The sequence below is a fragment of the Crocodylus siamensis genome, chromosome 2, assembly GCF_052110815.1.
Source record: "Crocodylus siamensis isolate JL-2025a chromosome 2, ASM5211081v1, whole genome shotgun sequence".
Lineage (NCBI taxonomy): Eukaryota > Metazoa > Chordata > Crocodylia > Crocodylidae > Crocodylus > Crocodylus siamensis.
The window spans coordinates 31,583,225-31,600,401 of NC_143396.1; the positions used below are offsets into that span (position 1 = coordinate 31,583,225).

A 17,177-nucleotide genomic window follows, 5' to 3' on the forward strand; every position below is an offset into this window, starting at 1 on the left:
GCATGAAAACAGAACAAATGTTAAAAGAGGAAAAACAAGTTCTGCTCATTTTCAGGACTACCATGGCAACCAGGTGATTTATGCACTAGATAATTTCAACAAAGAAATACGAGTTTAGAAGCGAGGAAGTGTGCTTTTATGGAGGTAGCTTTTAGCCTGGAATTTGTTTTCCTGAAAAAACCCTCACTAGTTAGCTCTCTTGCATTCTCACTAGAAATTCAAGAATGTACAGAAAGCATCTTCATTATGACCACTGTGATTATTCAAAATCATAACCTGATTTCTATAACCATGCTTTTAAAACCAGACAAATTTATATTTCCTCTATAATGGAAACAGAATTTTTTATGATACATTTTAGGTTACTCCACCCTTTTATATAATGAAGGTTCAATGGGGCTAAGCTGTGGGAGTTGTGAGGATTTTGAAATCAGGCTTTTTGTACATAGATAATCTTAACCATGAGTTTTTTTCAGTCACCAAAACTCTGCAACTGAAATCCATGAATGCTGTAGTGATTACGTGTACAGAATATGAGATCACACACTTGAACATTTTCAGCACATTTATCTCCACAAACTAATATTCAGCTAGACATCTGCATGTCTGAATAACCACCCTGAGTCTGCCCCAAGTCTAAAAAGAAAAATGATGCATCACATTTGTAACGTCAGCTTCACCTTTTTATTACTGTAGTTCATAATTTCTTTCCAAAACACTATTACAAACATAAAAGCTTAATTTGCAGAGAACACTTGAACATTTTTACAAGCTAGAGAATTTTTTAAAAGTAAGAACGTCCCCCGATCAATCTAAATCCCCTCAAAAACGGAAACGGGATTTTAACCGATGCAGATAAAAGCCTGCCAGCTAACATGCATGTACTGAGTCAGAATAAAGAATGAGCAGAACTATACTTCCTAGTGGACTATCTGACCCCCCACCAAAGAATCTGTCAGCCAGGAATAAAAACTTACATGAATTCAGAAACATTGCTATTGTAATTCTACCTGACTCCACTTACCGTCACTTACCGTTTCTTCTTTGATTTAAAATACTTAAAAGAGCATATACAGAGAGCAAACTATTATCATTAGCACTACAGGATTTCCTCAATTTTGGCCATATGTATGATTTTACCCTTTTGAAGACACAACATTTACTGCCATTCAACTTGCTGAACTCTGGTTTCCCACCAAATTAAGTCATTCACATTTAATTTAAACTGCGTGGAAAATCATTTAACACTACCCACCTCCTCCCCTTACTGCACTGAAAATACAAATGAAACCAGACAACCCTGAATCCAGTGTTAAGGCATTATTTTAATGCATTTGCAATGTGGTTATGGACAGAGAAACAACACTGCTGACAAGGGCATTTGGATGCTTTCTGTCCCCATTTGTTCTCCAGCTATAACTAGAGAACTAGTCAGATGTGATTAGCTCTCAAGTGAAACGATTTTTTTTATGTGCCAGCACTGAAAACACCACCTGGTGCCTGGGAATAACCGTTTCCTGCTTCAGAAGCCAAATTCTGAACAGCAATTTAAATAGCAATTTTATTCAAGCATGAAGACAATAAAAGGCACCTGGACTTGTCTGCAGAGCAGTAAAAAAACAGTTTGTCAGTATGTTCAATTTATGCTGTAGGAAGACAACCAGAAACAATGCAACAACAAGGACCCCCATTTAGAGGAATATTTTCTGATCAAATCTTTCTAATCACTGCAACAGATTCTGACCCTCGGGACTGCATGCGTAGGAGGGTGAGTGCACTCCTTGAACTTCCAGCAATGCTAGCAAGACATGGCACTTCCTGGAGCACTGGACAGGGAAAAGGGACTGCATGCTCTTGGAAGGAATGCTTTAAGGCTGCTGACAGACATGAAAAAAAACACCACTTTACCAGAAGAGGAAGCATGTTAGTTCGACCCAGTTCCCCTGGGTCGCATAGATCAGGAGCTTCAGCAAGGCTTTTTGGCACTTTTATCTAATAGCTCATTCAATCAGCAATTACATAAAAGTGCCAAACAGCCCTGCTGAAGTACCCAACCTATATAGACATTGGGTAAGCCAAGCCAAACTAACACAATGCCTCTTCTGGGCAGGCGCTACACTTGGTGCAGAGGCACACTGATTTTAAAGTAAAGCACTGGTATTTTTTTTCTTTCTATGTCTGTAAGTAGCCTAAAGGTGTAGCACTCTCCTGGCTTTCCTATCACAGCCCACTGGGGTTAGGCCAGTCAAATCATTTTGAGAGGATCTCTGGCCCCTTTCCATTGCTGCTAGAGCTTGTTCAAAATAATACATCCAAAAATCATGCATGCCCCATTAGATTATAAAACGGTATTAGGCTACTGTTATGCTGTTTTTCACCTCATTCTTATGCTTTAACACTACCTGCCATTTGCTCCCTGAGTGGCTACAGTTAATTTAAAGCCCAGAAAATACATACAAGTAGCTCAAATTTTTCCTTCCAAAGTAACATTTATTCACAAGTGAAAGGTAATATAATCTGTAGGTTTTGGTGCAGCTCCTCACAGTCTTCTCTTAACTTGTTTGGAAGTGCTGCCACCTCATTTTCGAAATCATGAATAACCATCTTAAAAGCAACACTAGTCCTGGAAATGGACCCTACGAATCTAAACTCATGCTGAAAATGAAATACGTATTTTCTACTCTTTTTCTGGCCAATTCCCGATGTATGACATAGTTCTTTGCTTCTTAGGCCCTAGCTACTTAGCTTCCACGAGAACCTGAAAGTTCAGTTAAACTACATCTCTCCGGCCCTCTTGTCTTCAATTTTTTTGTGATTTGCTAAAATAATTTCAGGTGTTTTATGACTCAATATTGAAATAAAGCACCCCCATTCATTAATGGCTGGCCATTCCCAGCTTGACCCCAAATAGCGTTGTTACTCATTTTCTTTTTAAATAATGCTAAACAAAGACTTCTTGTTAGTAACTCAGGCATTTCTTAAATTTCAGCATTTCCCCCTTTATTCAGCCAAAAGAACTTCTCTCTCCAACATCCTACAGCAGGGTTTTGGCAACATTTTTGGGCAGAGTGCCAAAAACACCTGCAACCTGGACTTGTAAGGTGTTGGCATGTGTGCCAGCGTTCAGATAACGGGGGAGCCAAGAAGGGCCCAATCCTTGTTGTGGCAACACAGGCCTGGCCCCTTCTGCACTGTCCATCCTGAGGCACACATGCCAAACAAAGCGTCGTCATGTGCCACACACTGGCACGTGCTGGAGGATGCCTACCCTTGTCCTACAGTATGTACCAAGTAACCCTTTTAGTTTCTCTAGGGTATCCTTGCCCTCACTAACTTCACATTTTGCCAACAGTTCTGCAAGCCTAGCTACTCTCTCCCAGTCCCCCTTTCTGCTACACTTTGTGAATTTCTTGTTTGTTTCTTTATCTCATTTCACTATAGGTGAGCATTTTTTATCTTTGGCTATTTGCTCTTTAAGTTTCCTTTTTTGCTTCCTGAAAGTTTATTTTTGCATTTTGCATCCAACCTTTACATTTTAATTTATGCTTCCCTCTGTTGGACTGGATTTCCACCACCAAAAGAATCTGTTTAGCTCAAATATGCTGTTGAATCTTGCAATAAAACCATATTGTTCTTCTTCCCACTTCCCCCACTGTGTGAATATAGGGGGATGGCAGAAGAAGGGTACATATTTCTCTTACCTAAATATGAACTGGATAAATCTTAATCCAGACAACATGGAGACAATTTAGCCAGTAGCATAAAACTTGGTACACCTACTTAGAGGGGGCACAAGAACAACAGAGGCTGCCACCAGCCCTACTCCAGCTTCCACCCAGGATGCAGTACCTGGTTGTTACACCTCTGGTACTTGACTTCTTCAAGGGAGAGACTGTATAGTACCTGCTCTCAGTTTTGAGGTTTGCAGGTTATGGCATTTCAGCTCCTCACAGGGAAGGCCGCAAATTACACTTTAAAAAGTCTGTGGCTGGTGCACCTGTATCAACCTCTTCTCTCATATTCACAATTAGTTGTGCCACATTCTAAGGCAATAATATCATACCATATTTAACTGTATATCACATTCACATTTTTTCCTGAAAATTAGCCATCCAAAATGAAGGCAGGGGGTTGTGTTCAGCACCATCTCCACCAGGCCTGCTTGAGATAAGGGTAGAGTCTACTCATCTGTGTCACTTCCCCAGACCCTGCTGCAGGGCCAATGCAGCTACAGGTTTAACTCTCTCATAGCCATTGCCAATAGCTGTGTTGGCAGAGTAGTGGAAGGGGAAATGATTCTCATGACAGTACTCCCCTCCCTTGGGCTTCGCTGCCTGGCTCAGTCAAGGCCATAGCAGCAAAGACTGGAAAAGAAAACCTCTTTCCTTTTCCTTCATTCTGCCTTTCCAACAGAAGGTAAGTGTCATATGCAGGGGCATATGGCACAGGATATGGTATTACCTGATGTGGCATGGTATATGGAATATGGCATCACCTTTAACTTGGATTGCTGTAATGCACTTGAAGAACAGGTAAGTACTTCAGCTGACACAGTACAGAGGATCACTTACTTATTCAGCTTGCCACAGGATATACATTGCAACACAGCTTCAAAGACAACAACACCGTCATTTTTTACTGTGTCTCCCTCCCCATGTCCCTCCATCCCAGCTCAGGTCATTTCTGATGCTGATATAAACAGCCCTTGCTTTGAACTCATATATGTTGGGATAGGGCATCCTGATCGGAAGGTCTTGACTGGACAGCCACTTTTCCAAACTGATCCAGTCAGAATTTGTTCATTTCAAGGCACCATGCAAAGGTTACCAGTTTACCCAATCTGGACAGTAGCATTGGCTGCAATGAACTAATTGTTCAAGTAACAGCTTAGGGCTATGTCCCTTTCATCTATGTTTTTTACCACCAGAGCAAGAAGCTACAAAGTCAATGTAAGCTCTAATGGCAGTATATTAAAGCTATAGTTTCTGATCACCGTAAAGCATGGGTGGGCCAATTCCAGCCTGTGAGCCAGACTGGGCCCACAGCAGACTCCATTTCCCAGTAATCGCTGCAGTCAATTCCCATGGAGACCGCAGGAGCAGCAAGGACATGACACGGTGGAGCCAGGGTTTCAATGGAGACTGGCACCAAAAGCTCTGGCAGGGCACATGGTTTGGTATGGAGCTGCTTCAGGGCTGGGATCTGGTAGTGGTGAAAGTGTGGTCTGGAGCCCGCAGCAGAACCGCAATCTGCTGCCTGCACTGGAGCGTGTAGGCAGTGGATCACGACTGCGCTCCACCTCCAGACCATGCCGTCACCATTGCAAGTTCCCAGCCCTGCCCAGCCATGCCCCATGCCAGCACTGCTGGGACTGGTCTCTGCAGAAACAGAGCACACCTTCCTTGCCCGACTGCTGCTGGGGTCTCCATGGAAACTGGCCACAGCAACGCGGGCAGGGGCTGCTGGGAAATGAAGTCCAGATGCTGGCCGGATCTGCCATTTTGCCCACCCCTGCTGTAAACATACCTAGTGGTTTAAGCAAAGGATGCATAACTCTGTTTCACAATTGGGTTTTGCAAGAAATAACTTTTCTTCTCCACAGCCCAGAGAGGCAGGAAGTAGCTTAATATTACAGAAAGAGAGGCTAGGTATTTTCCTCCTCAGATCCGCAGCAAGTCAGAAGAATCTTAGTGTTTCAGTCCAGTGCACAGACTCTTCTTCTAGATTGTTTAAATGCATGGAGCATTTGAGGGAAGATGACAAGAGCAACACACTGAAAAGTGATGAAAAATAAAAGTGATGAAATTGAGCATTAACTACAATAGTGAATAAGGCCAATATTATTTGGAACTCATGCTAGGCAATCTAAAACTCAGTAAAGTAAAGCACTGAACTTTTCAGCAGAATTCCAGTTATCCAGAAGATGCAAGCAATACTCAAAACATTTGTACCATGTCAAATCAGCAGTAATGTCAGTATACAGGATCCCGTACCCTGAACAAAGGTTTCAAAATACACTGATGGACCTGGAGTCAAGCTCTGTTCCTGTGGATTTTTAAAGTTTCATAACAGAACTAATCATCATCAAAATCAAACTCCTATTTCCCCAGCATCTCAATTCCTTAGCCTAGGCCTTTGAGCTCTCTTGCAACCCAGTCTTTTGGACTCAGGAGTGCAATAATGAGGGAACTTGTAGCTGAACTAGCACCAGAACAACTGAAGAACATAACCAAACTTTAGTTACCATAGTTCATTCAAAGAGACTGCATTGGCTTCATCTAACTTGGTTAAAATGCTTTGTCATCATATTTCTTCTAGAAATAAGCTGAGCAGTAAAGGTGTGCATTCAGACAAACTTCTCAGCCTTATCTGGAACTCAAGGTCAGTTCTACAATGGGTCATGTAATCTCTTGTTGAGTCTTTCCATGTATAGAGTTGAACCATATCATTATACAGCCCCAGTAAACCAAGAACATCTCAGAGCAAGAAACTTCTTTGTAGAAAGAGCTTTTTCAAACCAAGATATTGGACTCATCTACACACAAAAGTTGTACCACTGTAACTCTGCTGGGATAAAATGATATGACTCTTCCTAGTGAAACAGCAGCTAGACCGGTATAAAAACTGCATGCAAATCAAGCAGTTCTCATCACATTCATGAAACTGAAAACTTCTCTACAGCATAGCTCCAGTGAGACCTGCTCCATCTAGGTCATGAGAATGCATGCTTTGGGCTGACGGCATCACACCCACTATTTACAGGAAAAGTATGAAGAAAAGTTTGCAGTTGGGAATGAAGACCTTGCAGGTGTCAAAGCAAAACCTGAATCATTCATAACCTCATGCTTCATGTTCCACTTTTTGTAATGCAAGAACGAGGAATTTTCCAACACCGTACTACGCATTCCCTCTTCCCAAAACAACCTGAGAGGTGGCGAACAAAAAAAAAAAAAAAGACACAAACATGCAGAGAATTCTGTAATTATTTTACAGTGCTTTCGTATATAATGCTTCTGATGTACAAAGTGTGATAAATGAAAGCCACAGAAACTTAAGCTGCTGGAGATGAAACAAAACACTTTAATTGATTATTAATCCTCCTGCTCTTATTTATGAAGTACTGCAGTGATACAGGAATAACTTCAACAATCACAGAACTGCAGCTACATCTGGGGTAGAATGTGATGTCTGTTTAATATTCTGAGAAGCAGTACCACATGCCAGTCTGAATGAGAAGTTAGGAATACACCATCCAAAATAAACTGTAGAGAGGTTTAATGAAGGATATTATTACCCACCATGGTTAGTTATCCAAGCTTCATAGTTCTGAGTACTGCTTAATTTGAGAGAACATTAAATATCATTTAAGAGAACATTAAATATCATACAACTCTTCTCTCAACAGTAGGGGTAAATGAGGTCATTATACTCTGTCTCCCATAATCAGCCCTCTGCCACACTTTTTTATACAGGTTACACAGCATCCACAACCATGGTGAACAGTTTACAGAACAAAGCGAGACAGTCTCTGAGCTAAGACCTCACAATCTGATTTCAGACATGACAGTATATGCAGGTACCAGAAACCAGAGGGCACAGCCACCATTACAGCAGTAATATTCCAAATGTACTCAGCTTGGAGATGCTTATGTCTCACTCGTTTAAATAGTAATATTTAAAAACCTTTATGACTTCACAAACTAAGAGGAGGGTGTTTCACATGTTATTGGTTGGGGGACTGAAAAAAAATGTAGAGATAAATGTAGACAGTGTGATCAAGGCTGGTATTGTTAAGAGAATGGAAGGTGGGAGGGGGAGTGACAACTGAGAGTGTGGGCTGGGTTTGGAAAGAGCCTTAAAAGTAGGTTTAAATCTAATACATTGCAAACAGGGCATCAGTGAAGGAGGATTTAGAGCAGGGGTGGACAATTATTTCGGGCAGAGGGCCATTTACTGAGTTTTGGCAAGCCATTGAGGCCCGCATAACAGGCAGCCAAGGAGCCAGGGGCAGATTAATATTAATTTTCTAAATTTTTTTTTAGAGGCCCCGCGGGCCAGACAGAATGGCCTGGTGGGCCACATGTGGCCCACAGGCCACACTCTGCCCACCCCTGATTTAGAGGGAGATGTGGAAACAGTCAGGCAAGGCGACTGTTTTAGTAGGAAGGAAGGAATGAAATCACCAAGAAAACATGGGTGGGTGCACTAGTCAAAATCCATGGCACAGGAAAAGAAAAGAGCTGTGGGAGTCATGAGCACAGGCTCTTTGGGTATAATAGTCACTTTCAGCTTCACTGCTAGGGCCTAATAATCCAGCACCCAGTCAAGCTCCATGTGAGCCTTTCCATCCAACTGGTTTGGATTCCTTGCTTGTGAAATATCCCTTGTATTGTTAAAACTGCACCATTCTGCACTTGAGTTGGCTATATCCCAAGGATGCAAGAAGGGATTTCAGTGTCTAAACTGTAACATGCCTTCAGGTTCCAACACATCATACAAACGTCAGGTCAATATCCACAGGGATTGTGGATATTTTTATAATAGATTCCAGTAATTCAGAACCATCAGATGCACAGTCAACCATTAGAACATGATCTCATTCTGTTAGCTTTCCCCTCCACTCCTGCCCTTCTCTCTTGTATTACACTTACCTTGTATAATTTAATTACACGGGAGAGGAGACATTATTTCCCATAAGTCTGTCTCGTACCTGGCATAACGGAACCCAACTCCAACTGTGGCAGCAGCCAAAGGTCTCATTATAATTGTATTGTATACATTGACCAGAACCCATTACCATCAACATTTTTCCTCAACCTAGATTCATCCTTGGCCAATGTTATAGCATGAGAATGGGAGGATAAATGAACATACACCCATCATCTTTAAAGCATAATACTCATATTCTAAATATTGTTTAAGTGACTGCCCTTTATGGAGGGTCTTCAAAATCCATGTTTAACAAAAGCCAGTTCACAGAGAAGAGCTCTTTTCAGTTCAAAACTCTTATAATTTGCAAAAGGTCAAGGAATAAAATGAAAACTCTTAAAAATGATAGTCAAATACTCACTACTCTAAGTGTGCAAAAACAGCTACTCTGTTCTTCTAGGACCTGTATCTGCCAATGGTAACAAAGTGGTATATTTAAGGAACAAAATCTCAGGGAAAAGAGCCAATGTCCTTCCAGTGAGCTCCCTCTGCCTTCTCATTATAAAAGGAAGGAAGAGATGGATACTGAAAAAGTGGTGCAGGGAATGGACACTGAGAACAACGACAAAAGAATTATGGGAAATTCAAAACTCTCATCCCTTGTCTTCAAGAATCATAGAAAATTAGGGTTGGTAGGGACCTCAGGAGGTCATCTGGTTCAAACCCCGCCTCAAAAAAGGGCTATCCCCAACTATCTCATCCCAGCCAAGGCTTTGTCTAGCCAAGTCTTAAAAACCTCCAAGGATTGAGATTCCACCATATCTATGGACAGCCTGTTCCAGTGCTTCATTACCCTCCTAGAAAAAAGTTTTTACTAATATCTAAATTGCCATTGTTGCAACTCGAGACCATTGCCCCCTGTTCTGTTATCTGTCACTACTGAGAACAGTCCAGCTCCATCTTCTTCGTAACCACCCTTCAGGTAGTAGTCCTAGTTGTTATTAAATCTCCCTCTCAGTCCTCTCTTCTCTAGACTAAATAATACCAATTCCCTCATGTGAAATCACAAACATGTTTTCTTAGGCACTGCTCACCAGTACAAGAAAACAGATATGTTCATGAGCTACTTAAAATTTGAAAGGTCCAACTTACTTTGTTCAGAGCAAATGAAGACATTAGTTAAAGTTAAGGTTCTGTGGATAAATCAAGAAACTCAGGGCAGGATGCAAATTGCCTCAGTCAGCACTTAAATTTGGGCAGAGCAATGACTCACAATTGCATACAACCATCCCAGGCAGAGGATTCAAAATGATCTAGCCAGAAGTCTAGAAATCCCATACAGTCACTGGGGAAACTTCACAGATATGATCTAGAAACAATTTGGGTTTATGCATCTGAGCATTTAAACAGAGCAGAGCATTCAGGGGGTGCTAGGCATCTCCACAGGGATTCAGAAAGACCAGAGGCACTTAGAGATACCCAATGGGGTGCTAGGCTGAAAAAACCAGAAATAAACTTTGCAGTAGGGGCCATTGCCAAACATTTCCCAATCCCAGGGGAATATCCTAACAACAAGCTACCAAGGCTGGCTCCTTCTGCTAAAAACACTATTCCTAGCCCCCATGACTCTTGCAGTCCCAAATGAAGGCAAACAGTGAACTGAGGCAGGTAATACAGTCTTAGGAAGCTGGCACCAAGCTAATTTGAACTGCTTCTTTGGACTTGGGTATCTAACACCCACCCACCTAAATCCCACGTAAGGGTCTACTAAGACCATATGAATCTGGTGTCTGGTACTACATCAGACTAAACTTTAAAAAAATCCCCAAAACATGAAGCCCCAGAAAATCATCATGCGTCTTTATAGAAAGAGACATTACCGTTAATGTTGTCACAGTAGTAAAAGTGTTCGTCATTCAGAGAAGGGCAAGCAGAGACTAAATCCTGCAGGCCTGCACCAGTTACAGTAAGACAACCCGAAAGATTAAGGTGTTCCAAATGCGGCAGTCCTCCTCCCAGAGTCAGCACCCTGCAGGGAGAGACAATTAGGACGTGTTAAGACATCACAAGAAACCAGACTGCAGTCTATGCATGATTCAGTTACGGTGCCTTGTTCAGGAATGTCCTACAAGCAAGTTCTGATCTGAAGAAAACAAAGACAAGGAGCTGCCATGGCAGCAGCGAGCACTGAACTAACTACTGGTCTGTCAAATGAACATGGAAGTAACCCCCTCTAATGAAATATTACCAAAGTTTTCCCTCTGCTTATTACCAGGTGTGCGCCCTGCAGATACCAAAGCAAAGTTATTGACGACAACTGGAGAAATAAGTAAATCTGTCATTCTCCTTCCTTTGCTAGTTCTGCACTCTCCTGGGACCAAGTCCAGCAACTGAACAAAGTAAGTGGGAGCTGTTGCAATGCTACAGCAAGCAAAGTGAGTGGGCATCAGACAATGCCTCTCCCTCGGCCCAGTATCAGTGCCTCAGCTTCTGCCAGGATTCAACCCCAAAAGTAAGCTGCATGGCTGCCCATTGGGGACCAGAGGTCAGCTTCCCTTTTGCAGAGCATCTAGGAGCAAAGCTCAAAACACTACACTCTGCTTCAAGGGTCATTCAATTGCCATAGCTCCACGGTGTCAAACTCATTGAGCCCTGGGGCCAGGTAGGGTTCACTGGGCTGGTCTATGGATCTGGGACCAATCCTGTGCCACATAAAGCCCACATGCTGCAGGCGACATGCCGGCTCATGAGGCATGCCACTGAACCCAGAGCTGCACAGAGCACAGGGAATCTGGATCACAGGCTGCATGTAGCATCCCACCTGAACCAACTCAGGTCACATGCCATATGGAGAATGCTCCCAGCATCAACTTGGGCTGTGCAGGGTGCACAAACTGGATCTGCCATGCACAGTGCACGCAGCACAAGGAGATGGCATGGGGTGGTGCTACATGTGCTGCCCTGCCATCCCAGCCCTGTGCACTGGCTCCAACGTGGCTCAACCCACACCAGCCCCAGAGCCAGAGTCCAAAGCTGGTCTGACGTAAGTAATGCATGCAGCACATGCCCCAGACCAGCACGCAGTATGGGGAGTGCCAGAGCCAGCACATGCCCTGTATGGGTTGGATCACATGACTCCATGTGCTTGATCTGATCTGGAGGCCCATAAGTTTGACACCCCCTACCGTAGCTATTGCAATTGCTCCAATTCCTTATCTCCAGATAGTTTCTTACAAAAGTTTAACCTGGATGGTGACTAGGTCCTCTGACTACACAGGAGAAAGGTACAGTTCATCTGCAGAGCCCAGCAATGCAGGAACACAGTGGACTTTGAAGATTTATGTAAACTTTTGTGGATCAACAAGCACAACTTTTAACTCTTGCAGGTAACGGGACTTGTAGCCAATTGTAACCAAAAGAAAGTGCCTGGTAAAACATTACAACATTACTCCCTAAGAAGCTAACACTGTGCACTTTGGTTTTAAGAACACAGGGTATGAATAATCAAAAAGCAGATTTTTATGCCGCTCTCTACTCTTACTAGGAAGCATTCATGGTAAGGATATTAAACATACAAGTGATGCAACAGGGGGTTTGCCACAATAAGGACTGCAAGACCAACATTCATGTTTTAGAGATCTTACCATTTGTTTGTTGCAGAAACTACAAAAACAAATAACAGCTATAATTTAGATCTAATTCTACCTATAGATGTCATGCAAATAATGTTTAGTTCAATATACCCACAGTGGAGAGAGAAAGTAAAAGATGGGTATAAACACACATCAGGTGCAACCTCAAAGATCTGTGGACTCCAATAAATTCCAAAGCCTGCTACAGGACAATACTCCCAGGATTAAAAGTTTTTAATCAACATGCTGGTTCAACTCAGCACATGCAACATGCAATTCATTCCCCACACAAATCTCCTTCATTTCCTGACACGATGTGCTGGTCTCAAAGAAAGCAGAAACTCCAAATAATATGAGATTAAAAAAAAAAAAAGACTCAGACATGCAGAAAGAAACCTAATTAATCCATCCAAATCTATCCTGAGGCCAAGATAGCCTTCTAGAAGTCTTCACTGAAGCTGCCAAACCCTGCTACAAGGAGTTTTCCAGAGTGGTAAGCCACTCTGAATGCTGTGACCTGCAACAGAATCAGGTACTAAGCTCAGAAAAACTAGCATCCTACTAACTGGGAAGATATCACACAGAATCACAGAAAATTAGGGTTGGAAGGGTCATCTAAACCTCTGCTCAAAGCAGGAGCATTCCCAACTAGATCATCCCAGCCAGGGCTTTCTGGAGCTGGGCCTTAAAAACCTTCAAGGATGGAAATTGCACCACCTCTCTAGGTAATCTGTTCCAGTGCTTCACCATCCTCCTAGTGAGAAAATTTTTCCTAATGTTCCACCTAAACTTCCCTTGCTGCAACTTGAAACCATTGCTCCTTATTTCAGACATCAGGGCTGGAAGGGACCTCGGGAGATCATCGAGTCCAGCCCCCTGCCCAAAGGGTCATAGGATCCCAGCAAGATAAGCATCCAATTTACTCTTGAAGGTGTTCAATGTAGGTGCTTGAACCACCTCCGCTGGCAGACTATTCCAGACCTTGGGGGCTCAGACAGTAAAGAAATTCTTCCTTATGTCCAGCCTGAAATGGTCTTGCAGGAGTTTATGACCGTTCGACCTCGTCATCCCTTGGGGCGCTCTGGTGAACAAACGTTCCCCCAGATCCTGATGGTCACCCCTAATAAACTTATAGGTGGCCATCAGATCACCCCTGAGCCTACGCTTTTCCAGGCTAAAGAGTCCCATGTCTCTCAGCCTATCATCGTAAGATCTGTTTTCCTGACCTCTGATGATGCGCGTGGCTCTCCTCTGGACTCTCAAGCTTCTCCACATCCTTTTTGAATTGTGGAGCCCAAAACTGGACGCAGTACTCCAGCTGCGGCCTCACCAAGGCCGAGTACAAGGGGAGAATGACGTCCCGGGATTTGTTCGAGAAGCATCTATGGATGCACGCCAGCATTTTAGTCGCTTTACTAGCCGCAGCATCGCATTGCAGGCTCATGTTCATCTTGTGGTCAATGATGACCCCCAAGTCTCTTTCTTCTGTAGTGCTATCCAACGTAGCACTGCCGAGCCTATAAGGACACTGCAGGTTTTTCCTCTCAAGGTGGAAAGCCTTGCATTTTTCGGTGTTAAACACCATCAGGTTCTCGTCTGCCCATTTGCTGAGCTTGTCCAGGTCAGTCTGGATCACCCGCCTATCTTCTGGCGTGGATGCTTTGCCCCAAAGTTTGGTGTCATTGGCGAACTTGGCCAGTTCACTCCTGACTCCAATGTCCACATCATTAATGAAGATGTTGAACAGTATGGGTCCAAGGACAGAGCCTTGAGGGACCCCACTGGTCACAGGGCACATGATGAGTGACTGCCATCAATTACAACCCTCTGGGTCCAAACACGGAGCCAAATTTCCCAGCCAGCGGATCGTGGTGGAGCCAAGGCCGCAACTGGGCAGTTTGGCCAAGAGGTGATCATGGGATACCAGATCAAAAGCTTTTTTGAAGTCAAGATATATGACATCAATCTCTTCTCCCTTGTCCAGGTGATAGGTCACCTGGTCATAGAAGGAAATGAGATTGGTCAAACAAGACCTACCCGCAACAAACCCCTGCTGGCTATCCCTTAGGATGTTAGCCTGGGCCAGTCCATCAAGGATGGCCTCCTTAATAAACTTGTCTAAGATCTTCCCCAGGATAGAAATCAGGCTAATGGGCCTGTAGTTAGCCGGATCCACTCTCCTCCCTTTCTTGAAGATCGGCACCACATTGGCCTTCTTCCAGTCTTCGGGCACTGCACCAGAGCACCAGGAGTTTTCAAAGATCCGTGCCAGGGGCTGGGCTATGACGCTCGCCAGCTCCTTGAGTACCCTGGGGTGCAGATTGTCAGGGCCGGCTGACTTGAAGGTATCCAGCTTCTCAAGTCATGTGCTCCAGCCCCTGAATCATTTTCACTGCCCTCCAGTGGACTCTCCCCAACTTGTCCACATCCCTTCTACAGTGGGGGACACACTACTCCAGATATAGACACACCAGTGCAGAATACAGGGGAAGAATCACTTCCCTTGATCTGCTGGCAATGCTCATAGTAATGCAGTCCAGTATGCTGCTAGCCTGCTTGGCAACAAGGGCACACTGCTGACTCATATCCATCTTATTGTCCACTGTAATCCCCAGGTCCTTTTCTACTTAGCCAATTGGGCCCAAGCCTGTAGTGGCACAGGGGATTCTTTTGTCCTAAGTGCAGAACTTTGCACTTGTCCTTGTTGAAGCTCATGAGATTTCTTTTGGCCCAACCCTCCAATTTGTCTAGGTCACTCTGAATCCTAGCCCAACCTTCCAATTTATCTACTACTCCGTGCAGCTTGGTGCCATCTACAAACTTGTTGAGTGCACTCCATCCATCTTCCAGATCATTCATGAAGATGTTGAACAAAATTGGCTCCAGGAACGACACTTGGGGCACTTCACTTGACACTGACTGCTAACTAGACATCAAGCCATTTTATCACTACCTGTTGACTCTGACTATCCAGCCAGCTTTCTATCCACCTTATAGTCCATTCACCCAACCCACACTTCATCAGCTTGCTTGCAAGAATGCTGCAGGAGACTGTATCAAAAGCTTTGCTGAAGTGAAGGTGCATCATATCCACTGCTTTCCCCACATCCACAGAGCCAGTCATCTCATTATAGAAGGCATCAGGTAGGTCAGGCATGACTTGACCTTAGTGAATCCATGATGATTGTTCCTAATCACTTCCTTCTCCTCCAAGTGCTTAGAAATGGATTCCTTGAGAACCTGGTCCATGATTTTTCCAGGGATGGAGGTGAGGCTGACTGGTCTATAGTTCTCTGTATCCTCCTTCTTCCCTTTCTTAAAGACAGACACTAATTTGCCCTTTTCCAATTGATCAAGACCTCCCCTGATCGCCATGAGTTTTCAAAGATAAAGGCCAGCAGCTCTGCAATCACATCAGCCAACTCCCTCAGCACCCTCAGGTGCATCCCATCCAGCCCCACGGACTTGTACACATGCAGCTTTTCTAAACAGTCCCATACCTATTCTTTCACCACTGAAAGCTCACCTTCTTCCCAAACTGTGCTACCCAGTGCAATAGTCTGGGAGTTGACCTTGCCTGTGAAGACTGAGGTAAAAAAGGCATTGAGCACTTCAGCCTTTTCCACATCATCTGGAACTATGCTGCCTCTCCATTTCAGTAAGGGATTAACGCTGTAGCCCCTGGCCTTCTTGTTCCTGACATACTTATATAAACCCTTCTTGTTACCCTTCATGTCCCTTTCTAGCTGCAATTCCAATTGTGCTTTGGCCTCCCTGATTTCATCCTGCATGCCTGAGCAATATTCTTATACTCCTCCTGAGTCATCTGGCCAAGCTTCTACTTGCAATCTTCCTCTCTGTGCTTTAGCTCACTGAAGACTTCTCTGCTAAGCCAAGCTGGTTTCATAGTTTCTAGGGTCGGAAGGGACCTGAGCAGATCATCTACTCCGACCCCCTGCCATGGCAGGAAAGAGTACTGACCCCAACAAGATGTTCATCTAACCTCTTCTTAAACACCCCCAGGGTAGGAGCCTGCACCACTTCTCGTGGAAGCTGGTTCCAGACCCTAGCCGCCCTGACTGTGAAGTAGCGCCTCCTGATATCTAACCTAAACCTACCCTCTGCCAGCTTGTGACCGTTATTCCTGGTCACTCCTGGCGGTGCTCGGGGGAACAGTGACTTCCCCAATGCCTGCTGATCCCCCCTGACTTGTTTATAACAGGCCACAAGATCCCCCCTCAGCCTTCTCTTTTGGAGGCTGAACAGGTTCAGGTCCCGTAGCCTCTCCTCATAGGCCTGCCCTGTTGTCCCCTGATCATACAAGTGACCCTCCTCTGGACCCTCTCCATGCTGTCGACATCCCTCTTGAAGTGCGGCGCCCAGAACTGGACGCAATACTCCAGCTGCGGCCTGACCAGTGCCACATAGAGGGGGAGGATCACCTCTTTGGACCTGCTCATCTGCTATTTTCCCTGAAAATTGGGATGGTTTGCTCCTGCATCCTCAGCAATGTTTCTTATAGAGGTGCACCGATATATCAGTCCATATCAGATCGGTACCAATAAAAGGAAAATTGAGGTTATCGGCAATTGGCTTGTTTTTGGTTGGTGCAGTTGATAATGTCACTGATAAATGTTATGTGCATGTACGCAGCTGCAGCATGCGTGCAGCCAGGAATACAGCTGGGCAGCTTGGAGAGCAGCATCTGGCTGGTAAATCTGCAGGGAGATGGGGTAAATCTGTGGGTTGCGAGGGGGCAGAATGAGAGCCCCACGATGAGGGAGGTAGTGGGGCTGGGGCAGAGCCATGGACAGCTCGTCTAGGGGACACAGGGAAGCGGGGAGGGGAGGAAAGGTGGATCCCCGCCACTCCCCCACCCCCAGGGAGGCGGTCTTC

General features: G+C 44.4%; 1 protein-coding gene across 2 annotated transcripts in view; it reads right to left on the reverse strand.

The window, feature by feature from the left end:
- The window catches only part of FBXL5 (F-box and leucine rich repeat protein 5), a 64,739-nt gene that overhangs the window by 920 nt on the left and 46,642 nt on the right, over positions 1 to 17,177 (reverse strand). Inside the window, exons 10-11 of one of the 2 annotated variants that reach the window (XM_090035623.1) lie at positions 10,530 to 10,678; positions 5 to 5,773 (exon numbers count right to left, since the gene is read on the reverse strand). In XM_090035623.1, coding sequence (XP_089891749.1) covers positions 5,730 to 5,773; positions 10,530 to 10,678 — 193 coding nt within the window. In that variant the 3' untranslated portion in view covers positions 5 to 5,729. Of the gene's footprint in view, positions 1 to 4; positions 5,774 to 10,529; positions 10,679 to 17,177 lie in introns of those variants that run through there. The other variant, XM_090035622.1, reaches the window with a different exon arrangement.